This window comes from Falco punctatus (genome assembly GCF_963210335.1).
Source record: "Falco punctatus genome assembly, chromosome: 8".
Classification (NCBI taxonomy): Eukaryota; Metazoa; Chordata; class Aves; order Falconiformes; family Falconidae; genus Falco; species Falco punctatus.
The window spans coordinates 5,013,270-5,036,098 of NC_137588.1; the positions used below are offsets into that span (position 1 = coordinate 5,013,270).

General features: G+C 38.6%; 1 protein-coding gene across 1 annotated transcript in view; it reads right to left on the reverse strand.

The window, feature by feature from the left end:
* Positions 1-248: 248 nt before the first annotated feature.
* COL3A1 (collagen type III alpha 1 chain) overlaps positions 249-22,829 on the reverse strand; it is a 53,023-nt gene continuing 30,442 nt past the window's right edge. The window contains exons 14-51 of the mRNA XM_080398779.1: positions 22,160-22,204; positions 21,373-21,426; positions 20,792-20,890; positions 20,631-20,675; positions 20,410-20,508; positions 19,627-19,680; positions 19,384-19,491; positions 18,111-18,164; positions 17,885-17,983; positions 16,684-16,737; positions 16,231-16,329; positions 16,029-16,082; positions 15,839-15,892; positions 15,271-15,324; positions 14,844-14,897; positions 14,592-14,636; positions 14,402-14,500; positions 14,202-14,309; positions 13,610-13,663; positions 12,540-12,593; positions 12,384-12,437; positions 11,747-11,800; positions 11,305-11,412; positions 11,080-11,133; positions 10,516-10,569; positions 8,930-9,091; positions 8,688-8,795; positions 7,789-7,896; positions 7,348-7,401; positions 7,062-7,169; positions 6,409-6,462; positions 6,200-6,307; positions 4,902-4,955; positions 4,558-4,665; positions 3,597-3,876; positions 2,903-3,090; positions 2,472-2,714; positions 249-1,464 (exon numbers count right to left, since the gene is read on the reverse strand). Coding sequence (XP_080254905.1) covers positions 1,318-1,464; positions 2,472-2,714; positions 2,903-3,090; positions 3,597-3,876; positions 4,558-4,665; positions 4,902-4,955; positions 6,200-6,307; positions 6,409-6,462; positions 7,062-7,169; positions 7,348-7,401; positions 7,789-7,896; positions 8,688-8,795; positions 8,930-9,091; positions 10,516-10,569; positions 11,080-11,133; positions 11,305-11,412; positions 11,747-11,800; positions 12,384-12,437; positions 12,540-12,593; positions 13,610-13,663; positions 14,202-14,309; positions 14,402-14,500; positions 14,592-14,636; positions 14,844-14,897; positions 15,271-15,324; positions 15,839-15,892; positions 16,029-16,082; positions 16,231-16,329; positions 16,684-16,737; positions 17,885-17,983; positions 18,111-18,164; positions 19,384-19,491; positions 19,627-19,680; positions 20,410-20,508; positions 20,631-20,675; positions 20,792-20,890; positions 21,373-21,426; positions 22,160-22,204 — 3,432 coding nt within the window. The 3' untranslated portion in view covers positions 249-1,317. The remainder of the gene's footprint in view (positions 1,465-2,471; positions 2,715-2,902; positions 3,091-3,596; positions 3,877-4,557; positions 4,666-4,901; positions 4,956-6,199; positions 6,308-6,408; positions 6,463-7,061; positions 7,170-7,347; positions 7,402-7,788; positions 7,897-8,687; positions 8,796-8,929; positions 9,092-10,515; positions 10,570-11,079; positions 11,134-11,304; positions 11,413-11,746; positions 11,801-12,383; positions 12,438-12,539; positions 12,594-13,609; positions 13,664-14,201; positions 14,310-14,401; positions 14,501-14,591; positions 14,637-14,843; positions 14,898-15,270; positions 15,325-15,838; positions 15,893-16,028; positions 16,083-16,230; positions 16,330-16,683; positions 16,738-17,884; positions 17,984-18,110; positions 18,165-19,383; positions 19,492-19,626; positions 19,681-20,409; positions 20,509-20,630; positions 20,676-20,791; positions 20,891-21,372; positions 21,427-22,159; positions 22,205-22,829) is intronic.

Consider the following 22,829-nt stretch of genomic DNA (forward strand, 5'->3'; position numbering starts at 1 on the left):
GAGCTGTTTTGGCTCTTGCTGTCAGAGCTGAATCCATGCTGATAGTCAGAGAAGCTCACCACGCTTGAAAAAAACTGAGCCACTGGCTGGGGAGAGGATTGGAAAAAGAAAGAATGAAAATTTCATAGTATGATGGCATAAACCTCATCCCTTAGGATTACCAAATTTTCCTTCAAAAAAGTGATCCTAGAAAAATAAGTGGTACCAAAGAAAGAGATACAAATATTGAAATAAATTTTAAAAGTCAGTTTTATGAAACAAGGAGTTTTATTAAGATATTTTATTATGTGTCTCTGTAAGGAATAGACCAACAACCATATAAAAGCTTACAAAGATGGTTAACCTTCAACACTATAAATGTGTTAACGTGACAGAAGAAGTTCACAATTTTGCATCTTTATTGACTTTTACAGAGTGAAGGGAGAAAGTTCTCAACTAGGACATGCCAATGCTGATCTTTGACAGGAGACATTTACAATTGCTTTAAATCATTTACGTGTTGTTTTTTTTTTTTTCTTTTTCTTTTTAAAGCAAGTCAATAACCCCGACTTGCAGAGTTAGGAGTGAAAAATACATTAGCACCATCATATTAGTCTTTTACACTTCCCTAATTTTAGTGGTCTTGACCAGCAACGACAGGAAAGTAGAGAAGCACCTTTGATAACAGAATACAATCCAACAATAAACTTATGGTGACTACTGACATTAAGGTATTGAACTCTTAAAAGACACTGTACTTTTTCACAGCTAATCAGTACAGAAATAGACAATTTTATACCAAATGATTCCACTGAATTGACCGATGGGTCCAAGGTGTTTTGACTGATTTGTTTGGATTTTTGGTTTGACTCATCAGACACATCCCCGTTTCTGTCCATGTTGAGGTAGTTGAAACAGGGAGGTCTTTTTAGCTTTATGGACTGCATCTTAGAAAGGAGGGTAAACTTTGGTACTGGGAGCAATCAGTGCTTTGTAAATTGGCTAACATTCAACTAATAGAACACAGTGTTGTTTTATTAAGTGTTGAAGTTGTATTATAGCACCACGGAGACATGTTTTGAAGATGGAATTTGGTAAAAAAAAAATAGAGCAAAAAAGCATTTTTACTGTACTTTGTGTAATAGCAAAAAAAAAAAAAAAAAAAACCAAACCCAAAACCAACCCTTGATCTCAAATTTATTTTTCCCCCAGAAATTTTGTTAATAAATAACTGGGATACAGATGGTCACCTGTAATAGCTGACAAGGCTAAAACAAAGGAGCACAGTTGGAGTGTGAATCTGTTTGCTGGGATTTCAGGAAGAGCAGAATCTTTGATTTATAAGAAGCAGACCGGGCCAATGTCCACGCCAAATTCCTGATCAGGACCACCAATATCTATGGGTGCAATATCAACCACGGGCAACCTCATTGTCTTGCGCGTCCTGTATTCAAAGACTGTTTTACCCCATTCACCAGTGTGTTTCTGTGAAGTTAAAAAGAAAAGAAAAAAAGCCAACACGTTAGAGAAATCACTGTAGGGGTATGTGAAAGTTATCCTACAGTTTACTGCATTTCATGCTTTCTCTTTCCATCTTAATGTGTCCCTCCCACCACTACGAAAGTTGGTCACAGCCTCTGTAGAAATGAACACGTAGTTAAATAGTCTTAATTTCTGGACCTTTTACGCGAGGTCTCATGGGGCTGTAGACCTTGGGGCTCAGAAGGGATGGGATCTCTGAGGGACCGTAGAGTACTCTGGAGCGGTGCCAGCGCCCTGACTTGTGACTGAGACGTGCTCTGCGTGCTGGGAGCGGGTACAGATGGCTACTCTGTTTGGGAAGTGGTTTTGGCCTCAGGAAAAAGTGTAATGAGGTAGCTGTTCAGGTTAAAGAAATGGCCACGGAGTAGGTATGTTCGTGCATCCCTAAAGGGCAGGTTTGCTGTATATGTCAGTGTTCGTTGTGCTTTGGGGACCTTAAACAGCAGGAGGAGAAACTGTGGATGGTGCTATGGTGTTTTGTATTTGTTACTGAAAAGGCTGCAGATGCTTACAGCCTAGCACGCTTATTGATGTGACTGCTCCTCTCCCGTGCTTTCTGCGGCAGTGAGCAAGGCACAGAGAAGTTTGCCCCCTCCCACAATCATAGCCCATGGCTTGAATCAGCTAGCCTTGAAATTTTTTAAATTATTTTTTGTTACTTTTTAATGACCAAGATGATTCCTATTACTCTTAGTTTTAATGTTGACATGGGATGGATCAAAACTTGGTCGCTGTCGACTTTGACTCTAAAGCACAGATTTAAATAGGAGTGCACCTCACTTTCTACAATTGCCACGGGAGTGACACGTCTTGTATGGAATCTCAGTTTCCTTGGTTAGGTGCAGCTGCGTCTTTGCCTTACCCAGGTCATGCAAAGCTCTCTCTTCCTTTATTATGGGTCTAGTCCTCTAGAGTATTAAACTACCATAGTAGAAGTCTTGTTTACTTACAGTACAGCCATCTTCCAGAACAGCATATGTGAACCTGCTGTTTCCTTCAGCCTTGATCTCACTTTCCACAGAGCTCATCAGTTTCAAAGCTTTTTTAACATTTCCACTGGCTTGATCCATGTAGGCGATGCTGTTCTTGCAGTGGTAGGTGATGTTCTGGGAGGCACGGCTAGAGAGGATGCGGAGGAAGGCCAGCTGAACTTCTGAGACATCCTCTGGAAGCTCAGGATCGCCGTAGCTGAACTGCAGAGTACAACACATGAGCAACAGGTTTGTTTTAATCATGTCAAGGGACAGTCCATATAGTTATCATTTCACCCGCTAAATGTTTAGCCTAGTTTAATTTCAGGATTATTTTTAAGTACATTGTGATGAATGCGAGTACAATAGATGTACTACCTTTCGGGCTGTTAGCTGTGGTAATTCCGTACCTGAAAGCCTCCATTCATAGATTCTCCAAACCAAATGTGTTTCTTTCCACTGCTTTCGCTGGTCCACCAGTTTTTCCTTGGCACAGTGCTGGGGTTAGCACTGAGGCATGTCTCACCAGTTTCCATATTGCAGTATACTTTAATAGCATCCATTTTGCAGCCTTGGTTAGGATCAATCCAGTACTCTCCTAGAGGTAAAAAAAATAGTAATAAAGAAATATTAAGGGGCTTAATATATTTGGAGAAACATCTGACTGCATGATGGTGAAGCTTATTTCTATACCAGGTTCCTGAGCCAAATTAGGAAGCATATTAACTCTGACAAAAGCGATGCCACAAAAAATAAGATGATATAAAAATATATTGCATTCATGTGAATACTATAAATAATATGGCTGACACTTGAAATAAAGATAGAACTTGGGTTTGGTTGTGGGGTTTTTTTCAAAATAATTATTTAAACATGTTTACTTACAAGCATGTAAGAATTGTAGTTGAAATCATTATATACACTGAGTAAATTAAAGTTCAAAATCATAATTACATTTATCCTGGTTATCATGATATTTGTTTAAAATAAAACAAGTCAAATTTTTATAACAGATCTATGCATTTAAATATTTAAAGACAATAGCATTTATGAAAAACAAAATGAAGATCTGCCACTGTTGGTGAAAATAAAACACAAACATACCACTCTTGAGCTCAGGATGGCAGAATTTCAGATCTCTGCAGTTACGAGCTGGATTTTTCTGTGACCCATCAGGACTAATGATATTTTCAATCTGGTTGCTAATTGATTTCATTGAAGATATGATGTCACCCAGATTGATATCATTTTCTTTTGGCTCATCTCGATATTCATACCCATAGCCCACTGGACCTTTTTCAGCACCACCCAGGGAAGCCACGCCACCACAACATGGACCTGGAGGACCAGGCGGACCAGAAGGACCAGGCTGGCCTGGTGGACCCTAAAAAAAGGTGAACATAGTGCTGAGTGGAGATTACAGGTTAAAACTAGGAGTCTGTGTAGGCCCTAATCTTAAGAAAATGTGAATTTTCATGTAAATATTTTATTATTCATTAAATAATAGCAATTGTGACATATAAGTATCTGTTAGACTTTCCAGACCTTTATTTTCTTAAAATTGAGAATTTTTTTTCCTATTTTTTTTTCAAGCTGTGACTGTCCTTCTTCTGTCTGGGCTTTGAGAAGGAGAAGGAACCCTTTCCCCCAAAACCCAGAGAATAACCGTTTCTTGGCTTTAGGAGAAGTGACTATGCTAGTGACCTTTGCAGCACCATCCCCCCCCTACAGAAGTGTGGAAAACCCAATTTATAGCTTCCATATCACAAAGGGGGTCTGTGCTTTGAAGTGGGGACCCTGCCTCCCTGTTGGACGCAGAAAGGTTGATGATTATGAGACTAATGCAACACCAAACACATCAATAGTTAGATGGAACTACAAATGATCTGGTTTTTTGTGCTGGTTTTTTTGTGTCCTTAATTTAGCCTTGGTAGCTAGATAAATCCTACCACAAACTCTGTCCATGAAATACAGAATTTTCTGAGGGAGATATTTAAATGGGAGAGTGCTCTGTGTTCGATGATTAATCCCTAAAGGTTTGGTTGAGTGTGCACAGTTTACTTACTGCAGGGCCACTGTCACCTCTGTTACCACGGGGGCCAGGAGGACCGATTGGACCTGGGTAGCCACCTCTACCATCTTTTCCAGGCTGCCCAGCTGGTCCTGGGGGACCCTAGAACAACGTTGAACACAAATAATATGGTCAAAATAGTTAACCGGATAATCTCAAATTCAGAAGTACTTTGTGAGATAAATCATACAGAAATGTTTGAAATATCAGGTGTTTTCTCTTTCTTCAGCTGTTGCCCATTAAAGTTTTTAAATCAGCTATCTTTCTTTTTTTTTTTTTTTTTTTTTAAGCAGTCTGAATCTTCTTTCTAGTTACACTAAGTAAGGAGTTTTTCTTACCCTGGCACCTGAAGCTCCTGGACTTCCAATTGCACCTTGTGGACCCAGGGGACCCTATGAAGAAAATAAAAGTAAGTCATACACCTCCCAGTAATGTTTTGCAACTAGTTGGGTGTACCTTAAAGACAGACATTGAAAACATCTTTAAGATTATATGAAACACATCCTTATAGAAAGACTATTTCGAATATGAGAGTGAATGGCTTTCATTCTGTCGTTCTTTAGCCAGAAAAAAATATCTAAATATCCTCTAATGGAAAAATATTAATGAATACGATATCCAAAATGCAAGAAAGCCAATGGACATCAATGAACTTTGGAAGAATACATGGCTATAGGCTCATAATGCTGCAGTTGTAATCATATTACCACTGAAGTTATTTAAATGTTTTGACAAACACTCATGTTTTCAAATGCATTATAAAATTTGCTCTATTTATGCACCACAAAGGACTAAGCCATATGTTTAAAGATTATTGACCATCTCACTGTCATAATGTAAATGAGAATGTATCGGATTTTTTAAAAACTCATGTTATACATTAGATAACCGGTTATATTGTGTTGTTAAATAGGTTGGTATTGGTTGCATTTATAGTGAACACTTCTATCTTTTTGCCATCATTAGTAGATTAATTGTGTGAGTTTTGGTTTCTTGGTTCTCGCTTGTACCCATGAGTGCTATTAATGGTTCTTTTAACTGTAAATCACTTTTAAAATTTTCATTTATCCTGAATACCTAGGGCATGCCTGTCTATTACCCTTTGATTCTTTTAGCTATTAAGAACTGTTCAAAATGGTAATGCATGTTCACAGTTCACTGGTTTACTATTTCATGCCCATTTTGCCCTACTATTAATTACTGCAAAAGATACATGATGGAAGTGAGGTGTTTGGACTCCAAGTAGCTTTTTCATGGATTTAGTTGCCTGCCTAACGTAGATTTCTAACAGGCAAAGATATTTTAACTCCTGTTTCTATCTTCTATAATTTAATCAGGAGTAACCTATATAAATGAATACAAAAAGTGTTTGTTCCAGGCAAAGGCAGACACATAGATGAAAGGGAATATGGCAACCCCAGTTTTAGCTCCTAACAGCTTCTTCCAGTTCTTTATTAATAATTATTTCAGGTTGATTCAGGGAATCTGGGCTTTTGAACTCATTTAACAATCCAATTACACAGATTTTTTTTTTTTTTTTTCCTCAGTAAATTATTTAAGGCTAACTATTTACCTGGGACCTAAACTACAGAAACTAAACCCAGCTGCAATTCCCAATCCAATGCAAAATACTTACAGGAGGACCAGGGAGACCGGGAGTGCCAGGAAACCCTCTATGACCCTTTATGCCAATGCTGCCTCGTTCACCAGGTTCACCTTTGTCACCACGAGGACCTTGAGGACCCTTTAAGAGTAGATTTGCGACAAAAGGAACATATAAAGAAATACCCAAATAACATAATATGGTGAATTTATGATATTACAAATACTTTAAATATAACTTACAGCAGGACCACGAGTACCAGCAGGACCAGTAGAGCCAGGAGGGCCAGGTGGACCCTGTGACACAGTAAGAATATGGATCACTTGGTGTTGACTAGACTGCCTTTTTATTTCCAGATAAGCAATATGTTCAAAGCCAGCAGCTGTTTGAAAACAAGGGGAAGCTACACACACACACTATACAATCAGCAAGAATTTTGGCCAGTTCCTTTCTCTACCCACGTTCGTCTTACTCAGCTGCTTGTAGGCACTGATACATACTACGTGCACTGGACTCCTTCACGTTGTGAGTTGCTCAGTGCTCAAGCTGTGCTGGTGTCATCACTTCTCAGAAATAACTTGAGGACTTCCAAAAGTTACTCCTTTAGTTCAAATAAATAACATCGCTTCTGCTGCATAAGCACCAAATGGGATGGAAATTAAGATAGGGCCTGGTGGGATGATGTGCTTTTTGGCATCCTAAGGAGTATGTGGATTTTAAGCTTAATTTATATAGAGTTATCAGGAACATAAACTGTGATGTCTTTCCCCTTGGTATTCTTATAAGAGAGGTCCTCAATGCCAGCAGACTATGTCAGTAACAAATGTATGAATCTTCCAAGCTTCCTCTTTATTACTGCATGAAATAGACTTTGCATAGAAAAGGTATTTCTTACCTGAAATCCTCTTTCACCAGCTTTTCCAGGTGCACCACTGCTACCTGCAGGTCCAGGGTGACCAGGAGGTCCTGGAGGGCCAGGAGAGCCACTTTCACCACGGTCACCCTGCAGAGTAACAGTTGACAGGATAATAAATTTAGTGTGTTACAGAAGTACAGTGTAAAATGTATATTCATTGGAGCATAAGAGATTTAAGGAACAAGTTACATAGCACAGAACTATGTATATCGTCATCTCTATGTAACCTTTTTTTGGCAATCTAAAGATATTGGTGATTCCTTACTTTGCCTCCTGGGGATCCATCACGTCCGGGTGAGCCATCTGAGCCAGGGTTACCCTGGGAGGGAGACAGAGTGGTACAGTTTGTTCATAAATTGGATGAGGAATAAACAGCTTGTACTCTAGTAAACTTAAATAATGCTTATCAAAGAAAGAGCATTTTCAAGAGGGTAGAATTCCTGAAGGTGGATTGGCCCCTAAAAGATCCGGAAGACCTTCATTATTTTGTAGGCATATGGGCAATGCCATCTCTTGTTCAGTTCCAAGCGAGACAGAGCTGTGCAGAGACAGCAGGCTATGCCACCTTACACGAAAATGTAATCTGCCCAGGTCCCTGTGCGTCAGGCACTTGAGGAAGGCTTTGTGAACCTTGGAGCACCTTTACTCCCAGCATCTCCCATTTGTAACTCACAAGCTAGCAGGAAGGTCTAACGCATCTACTCACATCTCTGCCAGGCTCTCCAGGTAAGCCTCTCTGTCCAATAGGACCTTGTGGCCCAGGAGCACCGCGTTCTCCTGGGATACCATTCGTGCCTGGTTTACCATCTTCACCCTGAAAAAAAAGGGAAGGGGTTTCATTGCAGATAAGGTACTTGGGAAATACTGTTCTACATCTTCAATTGAATATATGGTCGTTATGAAGGAGATCTAATAAAGCTAAGGGCCAGTGTGACTTTGGTGATTGTGAATACTGAAAACAAGAAAGATAAAAAAAAAAAGTTTGGCCAAATTTATATTGCTGGTATTCTTCATGCAAGGCCATTGAACCCAAGGAACATTGCATATTGTATTTATTTCTCTTCTTATGTACCCAAAACCAATAGCCAAAACAGTTAACAAAAAAATGCCAGTCTGTCACTATATTAGTGATAAAATACAAACCAAGCCTCACATCGCTTTTTCTGGAGGGAACTGAAAGTATTTTTCTGTTGGGGTCATAATATTTAAGCAAGAAACATATTGAGAATTAAGGAAAGATAAATATCTTGTGGTAGGTGAGACTACGACTCACACCTTGTCTCAAGGAGAGTTTATAGTCCACAACCCTCCTTAAGCGTGTGAAGCTGGCTATATACTTCTAGATAATCTGATTCAGGGCTCTTGGTAATAGAGATGAAAGCCAATCTCACATCCCACAGCTGCAGGTGACCGGACATTTTAAAGCCCAATCTTCTGAATGCAAATACAAATAACTGTAAATTCCATAGTGTCTAGACTAAAAAGCATTTTTTTAAAAAAATACAACACATTCATTACTTTTTGTATCTCTACGCTATGTTTAGTGGCTGGATTACAGCCGTTGCGTTAGCTTTGAGGCTACTGCTGCAGTGAATGTGCTCTCACCTTGGCACCCGCCATACCGGGGGGGCCACTCGGGCCACGCAGACCTGGCAAACCTGTGCTACCTCGGCCACCAACGATGCCTTGAGGACCTGGTTCACCTGGTGCCCCCTGTTTAAGAAAAGGTCAGATCAGTCAATACTGAGCATCTGCAACATTCAGTCAGTGGGTTCTTATTCTTGAGAGATCAACCCCTGTTATTGGTATATATTGGTATAACAGTCCCCGGCTGGATGTATACTTACCCTTTCTCCTCGTGCGCCTGGTGACCCTTTTTCGCCTGGCGGGCCGGGCTCACCTCTTGTTCCAGCAGGTCCCGGGCTGCCAGGACCACCGGTACTACCAGGGGGTCCAGGAGGCCCATCCTTGCCTGCAGGTCCTGCATTACCAGGGGGACCTGGACTGCCCTGAAAATAATTGAAAAAAAAAAAGAGTGCGTGAGCTGTGTTCTCTGAAACAGTAGCATATGCTTATGGCATTGATCTTTGCTCATGAAAGCCAGCCAGACTTGAGTCATTGCCTGAAGGCAGATTTAGGGTCGAGCCTCTATGCACCCAAATCTGGTCTGGTCTTATAAAGGTAATCCTTTCAACTACCACTTTCAAAACTGATTTTTTTTTTTTTTCTACCTACTGTCTGGACACATTGTTTGCATAACACAACACCTGCACATCTTGGATGCCCAGTGGTTGTAATGCATCTGACACAGGATACAAGTTTCTTGCCTATGGCTCTGCCACAGAAATTTGAAAACCAGTAGCAGACCCTGCTAATTTCTTGACTCACTCATACCAGACACCTTTAAGGTGGTGTCTTGGACACATGCAGAATGAAATGTCTTTCATTAGAACTATTGCCTTAACCAATCAATGGAAAGAGTTACACTGACTTTAATGGTACCTTAAATAAAACCCTATTTTTTCTTTTTATTTAGCAATATTCAAATTTGCATCTGTCTGTAACTGTAAGACAGAAAATAAAAATCTGTTAAAAAAGAAAGAATTTTTCTTGCCTTATACCTCAGTTACCATAAAACAAAAGATTACTTACAATTTTGATTTCAAAATGTGTAAATGTGTTGTGTTATTTATATTTTCTTAGTTTTTAAAGAATCAAAAATTGGAATCTAATTTTTACTATGTGAGTCAAAAGTAGGTGCATGTTGAACATGCAAGGGTATTATGAAACAGCTTTTCTTCACACACAGATATTGCATAAAATATTGTAATTAGCTGATGCACCAGCATACATTTTTACAATAGGACACTGCAGACTGGTAGACTAAACTTTACATGTAGGCCATATCATAAGAGAGAAACTTTGCCACAAGAATCTTTCTAAACTCCTCTGACCCAGGATAATTAAATCTTATGTGATTCCATTCCATACAGGCAACTAAAAAGATTTCTCAACAGTGAGCTACAAAACATAGTTTTGAAAATGCATACCAATTCAAGATTCTGAATTGAATATTTTTTTGCATCATGCAAGAGAGAAGACGGAATGACTGCCACAAACAGAAATACTCGAGGACCTGATTCAGGAGAAGGACTCCATTAACTCCGATGGGCTTTGGAGAACAAACCATAAAAGCAGGAGGAGTATCAAGACAGTAAGTGAATGAATTGCTATTCCATATGAACTAAGAGGAGAGTAATCTCTTTTTTTGGAGAATTTTTTCCCCGAGTTGAAACATCATATTGAGAATGCTTTTGCTTACATCCTATTCATGTCAAGGTGCATACAGCTTAATATAATTTAATATATTAATATACATCTAAATGTATTCACAAGGTAAGAATAAAATAAAAAAGGGGTTAAGACAACTTACATTGCTACCAGGGGGACCAGGCAGACCACGAGCACCAGGGAAACCAGCAGCACCCTACGAGAGATCAATACTTTTAGTTGTCCTTTTCTGAAGATTGGAAAAATATGAACAAATTTATTTTTATACAACAGCTGAATACTAATTATATTTAGGTGTTTTGCTTAAAACCTGAATTAAAATATTAACTCTCCTGGAACAGAAAAAGAAATTAAAAATTTTATTGATTTTTTTTTTTCCCCTAAGGGAAGGTCCCATATGTTCCTCAAAGGTGAACTAATGGGCTCTGAGAAACTTGGCAAAGATGGCATGTAAATCTAGTAAGTGTTGAGATAAGCCATGTTGAAGTTTTGGGTCACTGTGCCAAAAGTTATTTTGGCACCTTACTTATAGTAAAATCAATGTAATCCAGATCACTAAACACCTCAACTTTAATTACTCCTTCTAGAACACTTTAGTATTTGAAGTTCAAGAACAATTAAAGTCCCTGAAGCCCTTGTTTTTCATTTATATCACGTTTGTTGTAACAGAATCATTTAATAGCAACTAAGTCAAAGAACTACTCACAGGGCCTCCAGGAGATCCACGTTCTCCTTTTGTTCCTTGGGGACCGGGTGGACCCTACATGGAATGAAATAGATCAAGAAAATGACTTAATAAATAGATTAAAATTATAGGAAGTGTCATTAAGTTTTAGGCAATTCAGATGCTTGCACTCGGGCCCAGCCACCTTGAGGCTGAGGGAGAACTGAAGAAACCTCTGTGTAGCAATAAGGAACAGCAAAAACTTACTGGTGCACCAGGACCACCTTGTGGACCTGCAGCTCCAGGGGGTCCAGCCTCTCCTCTTAGACCAGGTGGGCCTCTTTCTCCTTTCCCACCAGGTTCTCCATTCTGGCCCTGTAGAAAAATTATGTTATTTTATTACGACTCAAAAAAATGCAGATGATATCACTGTGCTGAGAAACCCTATCCAGATACTCTTCTGAAAAGAATTTAAATATTAAATGAAATGTGAATGCAATTGAATTCTATGGGTCTTCCAGTACAGGAAGGGAAGGATAAAGAAATGTTCTTCTGTGTGTGACTGAGTACAGAAAGAGTCGCAAATGAATCAAACGTATGTAGCAGGTATGTGTATTAAAAGGGTTACAGCAAGCCTTTCTGAGATATGGATGAACTTAAACTAAAAAGAGATAATCACATTCAATTGCTTTTAGAAATTTATACTTACTGGAGCTCCAGGGAAGCCAGCAGGTCCAGGAAGACCTTGTTCTCCTCGTTCACCCTGTAGAAAAAATGTTAGCCATGGAAGATGTTAGAAAAATAGGCTTCACTTTACAAGTTAGAGAACACTGCAGAAGTTTCTTTGTTGTGTCATCCTTTGGAGGGAAAAAAGCCCTGCACAAAACAATATTTGCTCTTGAGATCTAAAAGAAATCTGTTTGAGAATTATCTGATAATAATCTAAAGTGTGGCAAACTGATTTCAGTTACACCTGTATAAACCCTGAACACAGCCCATATGCAACTGAGATCCAAATGCGCTGTTTTATCTAAAAAAAAATAAAAAAAATATGAGCATTTAAAAAAGTTTACTTAACTGTAAGACAAGATGGAAACAACTACTGCCCACACTCTTGCCCTGACCTGTCACTGCAGCCATCCAACCCCTTTACAGCGTTAAAAGCACTGATTTTCTAGAGTCCTTAGTACCTGCAAATCCCAAGAGCCAACAGGAGCTAAATGTGCTTAGTTTATTTTGAAGTCAAGCCACATGTGTTCCTGATGGGATAGGTGCAACGCTGATGTCTATGCTAGGCTAGAGAAGCCATAGTAAAGTGATACTGGAAGAAAAGTACTATCACTTACAGGACCACCACGGGAACCCATTGGACCAGGAGCACCTGCTGGACCAGTCTCTCCCTGTAAGGCACAAGAACGATTAGTAGCTGTTTTTCTTCTTCCCATGAGACGGCCACTGGTGTGACTTTACAGTATCAAACATCATTACAGAGGATGCTTTACCTTATCTCCAGGTGGGCCGGCAGGACCAGGAGGACCGATGGGACCTACATTACCCTAAACGATTAGAAAATAATATATTTTGCGTCAAAACATGAGAATGTTAATTCCTCTGCTTTGATAAATATAATTTCTGTTTCAGTGTAAACAGATTGCTAAAGATATTTAAATGGAAGTCTACAATGCCAGTGTGTTGTTGCACGCTACATTTTGGAGTGACACTCTGAGATGACACCATTTTGCGATGTGAGAGATCTCCACTTGATTGATCCTATATTTTTTTGTTGTTGTTCCCAACAGTCTAAACTTAATCCAAACCCACCTGAAGTTAGTAGATCTCTCTCAATGGCAGACAATAAAAATTATGCCTTGCCCTAACTTTTCTTACAGATAATTGGTCCATGTTTCTTCAGTAAATGTTCAAAATCTCTTGACTAGCTCCCTGACCTTTTGCTTTCTTGAGAATTTAATGTGTACTTTATGGTTTGAAATACTTTTTTTCTCTATTTCCTCCAACTCATAGAAGCTGCATTTTTATATATTTGCCATACCTCATTATTTTGATGTATATACTGCTTGCACGTACTCATTAAATTATATGCATATATTTCAAGTGTCTATTTTATGTGTACATGCTATATAGATGTATAAATATATCCTATATAGTAACCTGCAGAAATATTCTGTGTGAGAATACTTACTATCATGATGTCTTTTCGTGCTTTATTATAACCAGCATTTTCCCCCTCAGTCAGCTGGGTGTATGAAGCTAGTAACATTTTCTCTACTTTTGTATCGCTGCTTTCCCTCCAAAACACTCTCCCAATTAATTGTAATCTTCTGCTTGCAAAAAAAATAATCTATTATATCTACCCAAGCAGCTGTACTCACAAAAACTAGTTTTAAGTCTAGTTTAGTTTACGAAACCAGATTTGCGCTGCCAGGATGAAATACAATGGGGTTACTACTTTACCTTTCCTGACAATATTTATTAGCTGTAAGTTTACTTATGTTCTAAGCCTAGACTGTCTGAAGCTAACTGATAAATTGTTATGTGTTTAAAGACCACTCACTCTCTCTCCTCTTGCACCAGGAATGCCATCAGCACCTTTGCCACCAGGTTCTCCCTAGCATAGATAAGATGTAAAAACCATAAGCAAAAAGCAAGCGTAAGATGAGCATAATAATGGGGGTGGGGAAAAAAGAATTAAAACATTATTGCGGAGAGGAACTCATACTGAGGGTATCTCATAACCAGATTTTCTTATTGTGATCACACAAGTCTAAAATTGGGGATGACATTCTGCCCAGTATTCTGCATCAGGTGCTGAATACTTTGGTGGAAAAAAACCAAACCCAAATTGATTCAAAATGAAGTCTATGCCAAACTGTATGCCATGGTATAAGCTATTCCCACTGTTTATTAGCTTCATTAGAACTGTTTTGAGGTAGCCCTCCCCCAAGAGATCTAGCACAGCAAAATATCTAGCATATATTAAATCAGGTGGAAAATCCTATATTTCTTAATATATAGGATCCATATCACACTGCTATATCCATAGTATGTCTGAAATCAGACCAAAAGTGAAAATGTGAACAATCTCAGTGCTGTGTGGGAAACTAACACTAAATTAGCATAAAATTGACAGAGTGTGGATGTGTTACCTTATCCCCTTTTGGCCCAGGACTTCCAGAAGCGCCTCTTTCTCCTGGCATTCCCTGTAAGCCAGGCAGCCCTGTGCCTCCAGGGGGACCAGGAGGGCCAGGAGGACCCTACAGAGTAATAAAAAATAATTAGGGGTGGGTGGGTGGTGGAAATATTAACCCGAATGCTAGACATAATAGCAGGAAAGCAACTGTGGTACCTTGGCACCTTCTGAGCCAGCAGGGCCTGGGCCACCTCTTGCTCCAGGAGGTCCTGGGGCACCCTGTGCACCACGTTCACCTGGGATACCGTTTTCACCCTGTGACAAAGAAACACATTATTCTTTGTTTTCAGGTTCATAGTTCGTTAATTCATTTATGTCATTACAGAAATGTTGCTGTACGATTTACCTTAGGGCCTGGGAATCCTGGTCCTCCAATATCACCTTTTGGCCCCTGTTAATGAGAAAATAAGTGTAAGTTATCCATGCACTTAGTAAATCTGCATTGTGGTCGGCATCCTATTTCTTTCACCTAGTATCCCTAAAATCAGACTTCCCTGCTCTGCAGAATGCTGATAGCTGTTTGAATTTGGAACTGTAACCTAAGAACAATTTCTCATTTATATTTTGTTACTTAAAAAAATAAAAAAATATTACTTACTGGTTCTCCAGGCTTTCCATTCTCTCCAGCTGGTCCTGGTCCACCAGGCAATCCCTATATGGAAGAACGATTTTATCATCCATGTTACATAGATGAATTATATGTTTTCCTATCTAGCAAATTTTTTTGACACAAAGATGTGTGCCCAACTCATTGCAATCCTTTAGTGGGGAGGAGGTGATAATTGGATGGCTAGAGGTTTTAAGTGACATAATCTACTGAGCTAAGCCAACTGTTTTGCAGTTGTGAAATACTAAGCAATAACTTTTGTCAAGCAGTTGATCTGTCTTACTTCAAAATATGATGACATGCACCCTAATGAAAATGTTTAGAGGCCTCTTTTTTTTTTTTTTTTTCCTTTTCATTTTGCGTGTGTGTTAGTCTATGAAAAAGAATCAGAAACCAACAAACAATAAATACACAGCACCTGGAGGCCTGGTGGACCTGATGCTCCTGGTTCTCCTCTCTCCCCAGGAGCACCCTAGAGTCAAACAAAAGAGAAAAAAGAATTTTTCTGAGAACATTTCAACATACAAACACCTCCACACCACCTCTAATCTATGCCTTCTTATCATGATTTGATGGTGACATTGCACAATCCCAAAGACTAATGTATCTTGGTGTTCTGGTGTTTGCTTTTTTTCACTCCAACTGTTAGATGTAATTCAGCAGACACATTTGTACTTGATACTAGTCTGAAATGCTATAAACATTAAAGGGAGCAGTAATAAGCTTCAATTTGAAAAGCTGGTAGGATCCCCAAGAGCTCTAAATTGACTTTTCATCTCAACTTCTACAAGGTATACCTGACTCAGGTTTTGAGAACTTATTAAAATAATGGGAAAGAAGAGCTCTTCTATCTGTCTTCATAAAAGGAGATTTCTTCATGTAATTAAAAATATTTTCCTTCCCCTACATTTACAGTCTCTATCTACAGGTGCCAGACCACCTTGGCAATAACTCATAATTGCCTTTTATGAGACTATGACACTTACAGCAGGCCCAGGAGGACCTGGGAGGCCAACATCACCATTCTTCCCAGCAGGACCCTATAACAAGACAACAGGTAGGCTATGGTTATGGGTTGATATATATTTTAAAACACTCATAAAATTATTATTAATAATTAATATTATATCACTATTGAATTATAATATTATTAAACAAAATCTTAATGAAACTTACAGGTGTTCCAGGTGGTCCACCAGGGCCTCTTTCTCCATTCTTACCTGGCGCACCCTTACAAAAGAGAAAGATCGTATTTAAAACATTTTTCTGGTAAGTTTACAGTAAGCTGCAGCGTGAGATAGCCCCACTAAGGAGCAATTTATTTTAACATTTGGCTGATCAAGCGGAAGCACAGGAGAAATGGAGAAACCCCACTCACCTCATTGCCCTTAGGACCAGGGAAACCCATTACACCTGGTTGACCACGTGGGCCTGAGGGACCAGGTGGACCAGGGCGGCCAGAGTCACCCTGACTACCCTGGGATAAGCAAAAAAGAAATAAAGAAATGGCATCTGTTAGGAGAAATAAATTAATATCCATGACATTAAATAGTGAGTGAGGGTGAGATTAGGATAGCGATATTGTTATTCAAAACTTATTACGTGTTTTGTATTTCAACTAAGCTTCTGTATACTCTGTATTTTAAATAGCATTAAATGACGAGATTTACAGAATATTATTACGAGATAGCATATAAAGTGATAATTAAGTAGTAATTAAACAAAAAAAGAGACAATTAATCTGACTGTGATAACATCTTGTCATGTAGATAGAGTGGGACGAGGGTAAGGTGAGTATAACTAGTATTAAATATTTGCACGATGTACATACTGGAGGGCCAGGTTTCCCATCGCTTCCAGGGCTTCCTGGGATTCCGGGCAAACCCTGCAATTGAAGAAAACCAAGTGATATTCTTCATTTCAAAATGTGTATCATCAAGTTACAAAACTGAAATATATAACAATACATTTTAAACTACTTGCTTGATTTTCACTTCTTCAGTAAAGATTAAAAGTCCTCCTGCTCCCCACCCCACCCCCCATCTCATGGGGGGAAAAATCAGAGAAAGCTAACAAATTCTTTTTTTAGGAGTTTATCACTTTCTCTGAGAGTTACTGTATATTATCCAGGCACTGGACAATAATCAATATGCACAAAACTTGTATTTTCTCATTACTTGGGAGGAAAACCAATTTCAGATGGTAAAAATCAAGGAATGAAACAATTTTGACTACATACCTCTACTTAAAAGCAAAACAATTTATAATGTATTTCAGTTAACTTCTTTTATGTTTTTAAATATTATTTTTGTTATATTTTAAATAATTTAATTTCATTTTGAATAAAACCTTGTTTAACTCCTGGAAGCCTGCAGTCAGAATAACTTCTGAATTTCAGTGTATTTGTTGCTAATTCTTAGTATAGTTCACAAAATGTTTTTACGTTCTGTACATATTATGCAATGGTGTATATTATCTCTGAAAATCTTCTTGATATGTACTATGAAAATCTGATCAACAGCTTATTTGCTTTAACTGCAAATAAGCAATAAATGTAATACTTAACTGTATTGAAATATATAAATTGATTTATACTTTAATTATTTAAATGTTAATTTGAAGCCTATTTAAATATATATGTATATGCCTATTAATATAATAAACATAATGCCTTTTATAATTATAATATTTGCTAAAATATAAATAGATAATAGAGAAAATCATCCAATGCTAATTGAGGTTAAAGCTGTATCTCATGATAGCACATGGCACACTCTAAGAACTGGGAGCACGTTCATCTTCAGAGATTCATTTTGTTTAGATTCATTAATTCAGCTTCCCCATCCACTTGTGACAGATGTTCTCTGAATGCCCCATGTCTCTGCATGGTTCTCTCTTGCGCTACGAATGTACGTACTCTACTGAAAGGAACTAACAGCAATTTTTTCTAATTGGACACCTCTATTGCATCAACTCAGATGAGGCATCTCTAATGGAGTTTATCTCATTTTCTTGAAGATGTTCTGTCTTACTCTCATTCCAGGAAGCCCTGGGCCTCCATCCTGTCCACGCTCTCCTGCGGGTCCACTGGGGCCAGGAGGACCTGGGCTACCACGTTCACCTGCAGGACCCTGAAAAAGAGATGTTGACATTCACCATAAGGAAATCAGCATCATATTGAATCTGAAATTATCCGTTCAAATTCAGATGGATTCTCCAGAAGTTTTGGATTTTGTTTTTTTAGAGGAAAACCCATACCTTTTCACCGGGAAGCCCGTTGCTACCAGGTAAGCCACGGAAACCAGGGGAGCCCTGCCAAATAAAAGAACAAAATATGGATCATGGGCAATAGGACTTATGTAATGGCAACTGAGTTTTTTTTTCTAAACTATTAACCTTAGATATACTATTATCAAAATTAATGAAAGAAAGAGATGGAAATGACATTTTACTGTGACAAAAATGTCTACAGAATTATCTTTTCTGGATATATCCCTTCTGTTGAAATCATAGCCTGTCCTCCATTAGTTTTAACTGTCCCTGCATTAGTTACTTTATGTATGTTTCTAAATTCATATAAAAAATGAAACAACACTTTGTCTTGAACAATTATTTTCTTCTAATTCAAGATCTCTATAGTATTGTTTAAATATTAACACTTACTACTATCTTCATTGCTTACAAGACATTTGAATTATAAAATCTAATTTGCAAACCATTCATATATTTAATATGATCAATTTGTTCACTGTGCATCTTCAGTTTCTTCATAGTTTCAGCAAATACTGTAATCAATTAATAAATTAAGAGTTATAAATAGCTCAAAACAATTTCATTTGATTCAGATGGGAATAGAAATCTAAAATTTGTAAGGATGTTGCTATTTAGTTTGTTGAATAAATCAATCCAGGAATTCCTTTGTGAGAATGTTCTTTGGAAAGTTCTTGAACCTACTAGCTAAAAAACCTGTTGGCACGAAAGATAGTATAATATAAGAGACATCCTGACAACATTATTATTGATATTATTGACATTTAAGATCTATTGACAATGACAATGTTGGCATAAAAACATATCCTGAATGTAGAAGAATTAGTGTTATTTTCTCTTTCCAGAACTGAAATTTTGTGAATTGTTCATTTTTGATAATGGAGAAGTAATTTTGAAATTTGGTTGTTTGGTTTTTTTTTTTCTTTTCTTCCCCTCCTGCATAGTTGCCACAGTTTATGGTTGCTTTCCAGCACAAATCTTTTGATACAGCTTCCAGGTACATAAGATCACTGCTTCTCCAGTATCAGAAGAAGAAAAAAAATAAATTAATTACAGACTGAGATAGATGCAAGTGCTGCAATTCAGAGGAGGAGCTATATAAGAATTCTACCCAGTTTGGTAACCCAGTTTCCCATCTGGAATTTGCTGATAACAGATATGGAGCCAAAGTTCTCCTCCAAATATTTTGAAGACCAGGTTTTGCTGTCTGTGTATTAACTCAAAATGTACCTGGGGTGCACGGTCATCTGCAGCAGCTTACCCTTTCTCCAGGCGTGCCAGGGATGCCGTTCTGGCCGGGTTCGCCGTTTGCTCCTCTTTTGCCTTCCTCACCGGGAGGTCCAGGAGCACCTGGGGTGCCGTTTTCACCCTGGCAACAGCAACAAGAAAGCCCACCAGTAAAGTCAGAAGTCTCCAAAAATACCCGCTGGGTGTTGTATAGGCAATGAATCTGGGTTCAGACTTCCTTGGAAGAGGACTCTGAACACATTTTAAAATCACTTACACGGTCGCCTTTTGGGCCTGGATCTCCTTTTGCACCATTCTTACCAGGTTCACCCTAAACAGGAGAAAATGCGAATAAAATTATGGGATGCAACAGGTTAGTATTCTAGAGCTACTAGATGTACTAAAATACTAAGAAAAAGACATCTTTCCAATTTTTTCATTTTTATTATTTTACATTCTGCAAAAGACTTAGCTCAGAAACAGACATAAAATTTTACTCAGTGGTGTTTAAGATTGTATCACTTCTTTCCTTTACTGGATTTTTATAAACCCTGCTATTTCAGACATCACTGAGACTTTTGCTTGAAATTCCTAAGTATTTTCTCTGACCAAGAACCATGTGTGGTGTAAAGCTGTCAGGGAAGAACCTGCTGGGGTAAATGACAGTATAAGGGTACATACAACTCACTAGGGAGTAGCGAACTGTGGACTCAGGCAGGGGAATTCAAACAGGTGAAATTAGGATTTTAAAACAACAGATTTTGTCTAAAGTAGCCATTTTAAACAAGCTATTTTTTGTTGTGTGTTTCTGAATTGATAGATAGACCAGGAAAGCAAATAAATAGTATCATATTTACGTATAATTTTTATATATGACAATATATACATGTGTAAAAGGTACATATATATTTATAAAAAATAATTACCTATTGTTTTTATAAAATAATTTATTAGACCCTCTCAAGTGAATAGGACAAGTTCAAGGGTTTTTTTAAGGGTGTCAGAACTACTTCCACTATATTTGTTTGTACAACCAGTGTAATGAATGTCAGTAACTCACCGGAGGGCCTTTTGCTCCAGGGGTTCCGCTTGTACCTGGAGGACCAGGAAGACCACGTCCTCCTGGCAGACCAGGTGCACCAGGAATGCCAGAAGGTCCCTGTAGAGAGTGAACAGCAGACAGAGATGAAGAAAGCATGGCATTACTGGACTCTGCCCAGTCCAAACAGAGATGCTCACCAACACAGGGCAGCAAAAGACAGCAATATGAAAAGTACTCACCATTTCACCCTTGCCACCAGGGCTTCCAGCTCTTCCAGGAGGGCCCTGAAAAAATTAAATGTACAAATAACCAATAACAAAGACTCAACCAAAGGACACATAGGGATTTGTGAAGAGCAGGTGGCACAACACTTCTCAGTTCCCGTGTGGTATTTATGTACCTGAGGCCCAGGTGGCCCAGCATGACCCTGAGGACCAGGTTCTCCTCTCTCTCCAGGGCTACCACTAGAACCAGCAGGACCAGGAGGACCAGCTTCACCCTAGAGACAAACAGTAAAAGGAGAAAAGGAATCCATTTCAGTCTTGTCTCCAGGGCAATCAGTATTAGCTTCATGGTTTGTTCCTCTACTGTGGCGTCTTTGCGAGATTTGGGAAGAAGGTTATCACCATCATCACTTGAGGGCAAAAGCCAAACTGGTGTGGCATGCTTGGTGCTGAGGCCCAAGGTACCCATGCACTCCAGCCAGCCCTGCACAGCCCCTCTAGCTGTGGGAATCTCACTTGAGCCCCTCCCATAGCGCAACATAAGGCTTGGGTCTACCACTTAGTGGTGTTTTGGGGAGGGTATTCACGAAGGTGATGAGGATAGAGTTTGTCTCATGCTGCATATGAAAAACACATCTGTTCTAGGCTTGCAAGCCGTGTAATAGCAGCCAGAAAAAGGAGGACTCATAAAATAAAGATGCAGGCTAATTACAGAAAGGACCAGATCCTATCTTAGTATGCATCTTTAGCTGAATACCTTAAAACCTGGAGAGCCTGGAAATCCTGCAGTTCCAGGGGGACCTGGGGGACCCTTAAAAGTGAAAGAAATACTATTAATGCAAAAGGTAAAAGCCATATGGAATTAATCTTAAGTTAAAGAAAAAAAGTCTAATTATGGGATTTTTCTCTGAGTAAGGAAACACCTGGCAAAATAGCAAATATAAATCATGCTGCAGAAGATGAAGTTTGGCTAGTCCTAAAATATCACACCTACACCTTAATTACCCTTTTACATGCTCAGCTAAATTTCTGTGCTGTAAATTTAAAAACCATGAAAGCTATCATTAAAGAGATTCAGTTATAAAAAAATGTTCAAAATTTGTCCTAATTATAAAAAAGGTGTAGTAGAAAAAAAAAAGCCAATATACTTGTTACCTATACAAGTGGACATGCTCAGGTTTCTATGCAGATGGGAAGGAAAACTTTTTGCGCACCTCAAATAGCTAAATAATACAATTGATAAGACTATTCAAAATTTTATCTGCATAGAGAACAGCAGTTCTACCCATCTGTACGTTCTGTAAGAATAATCTCGTTCTGGTTTTATGCATTTTCTGACTTTCAGTGTTAAAGTTCTCCTATTGCAGTCTGTGCTTCAGGTTTCTTAATCAACACAGATATGAAATCTAATTAAATAAAATCATCATTCTTAAACCAGTGCACCCCCAGCCTCGGGTTTGCTGGCACTGCAGAACATCAACTAGAAGTAATTAGACCTGTGCAACACAAATACTTAAAAGTCAAACATCTGTAAAGTGTCTTACAGGTGGGCCTGCTGCTCCTGGAGATCCATCTTTGCCATGGGCACCCTGCAGAAAGAAGAGAGGCGTTGGGTACAGAGCGCTACCCCAGACACAGACCCACATGCATCATGCCCATCATCTTTTTGTATCTGTACATTCCCATTTGGTTTACCAAGACCCAAGGATTCCTCAACTGTGAAATTCTAAAATGATAATTAACTAAGTATTTTGTGAAGGAATATCCAGTGCTTTATGTGATCTGTACTGTAATGATGAGAGAGGAAGGTGCAAAAATGTATTTTTACTACATTTCTTAAGAAGCTAACAGTTACAAAGCATCACCTGTGGGGACATTTCTTAAGGTTAAATGAATATAATCACAATACACGTATATTTCAAAGTAACAGTTACATGTAATTCACATAAAAGACTAAAATTTCACTCCAAAATCCTAACAGTGGTATGATTTAAATCCTGTTGCCTGTCTTGTAGACATGTTAGACCAGGTCTGCTGCTCAGGTTATATAGTGCATGTATGAACAACTTGCTGCTTATTATACTTCAGCTGTGCTTTGCTGATTGTGTTGAACACTATGAACTCAGACTTCCTTCAGAGCAAAGAATGTACCTCCTAATCTGGGTCAAAAAGTAATTTTACCTTTTTCCTGCAGGTTACTTCTGAGATTGCATT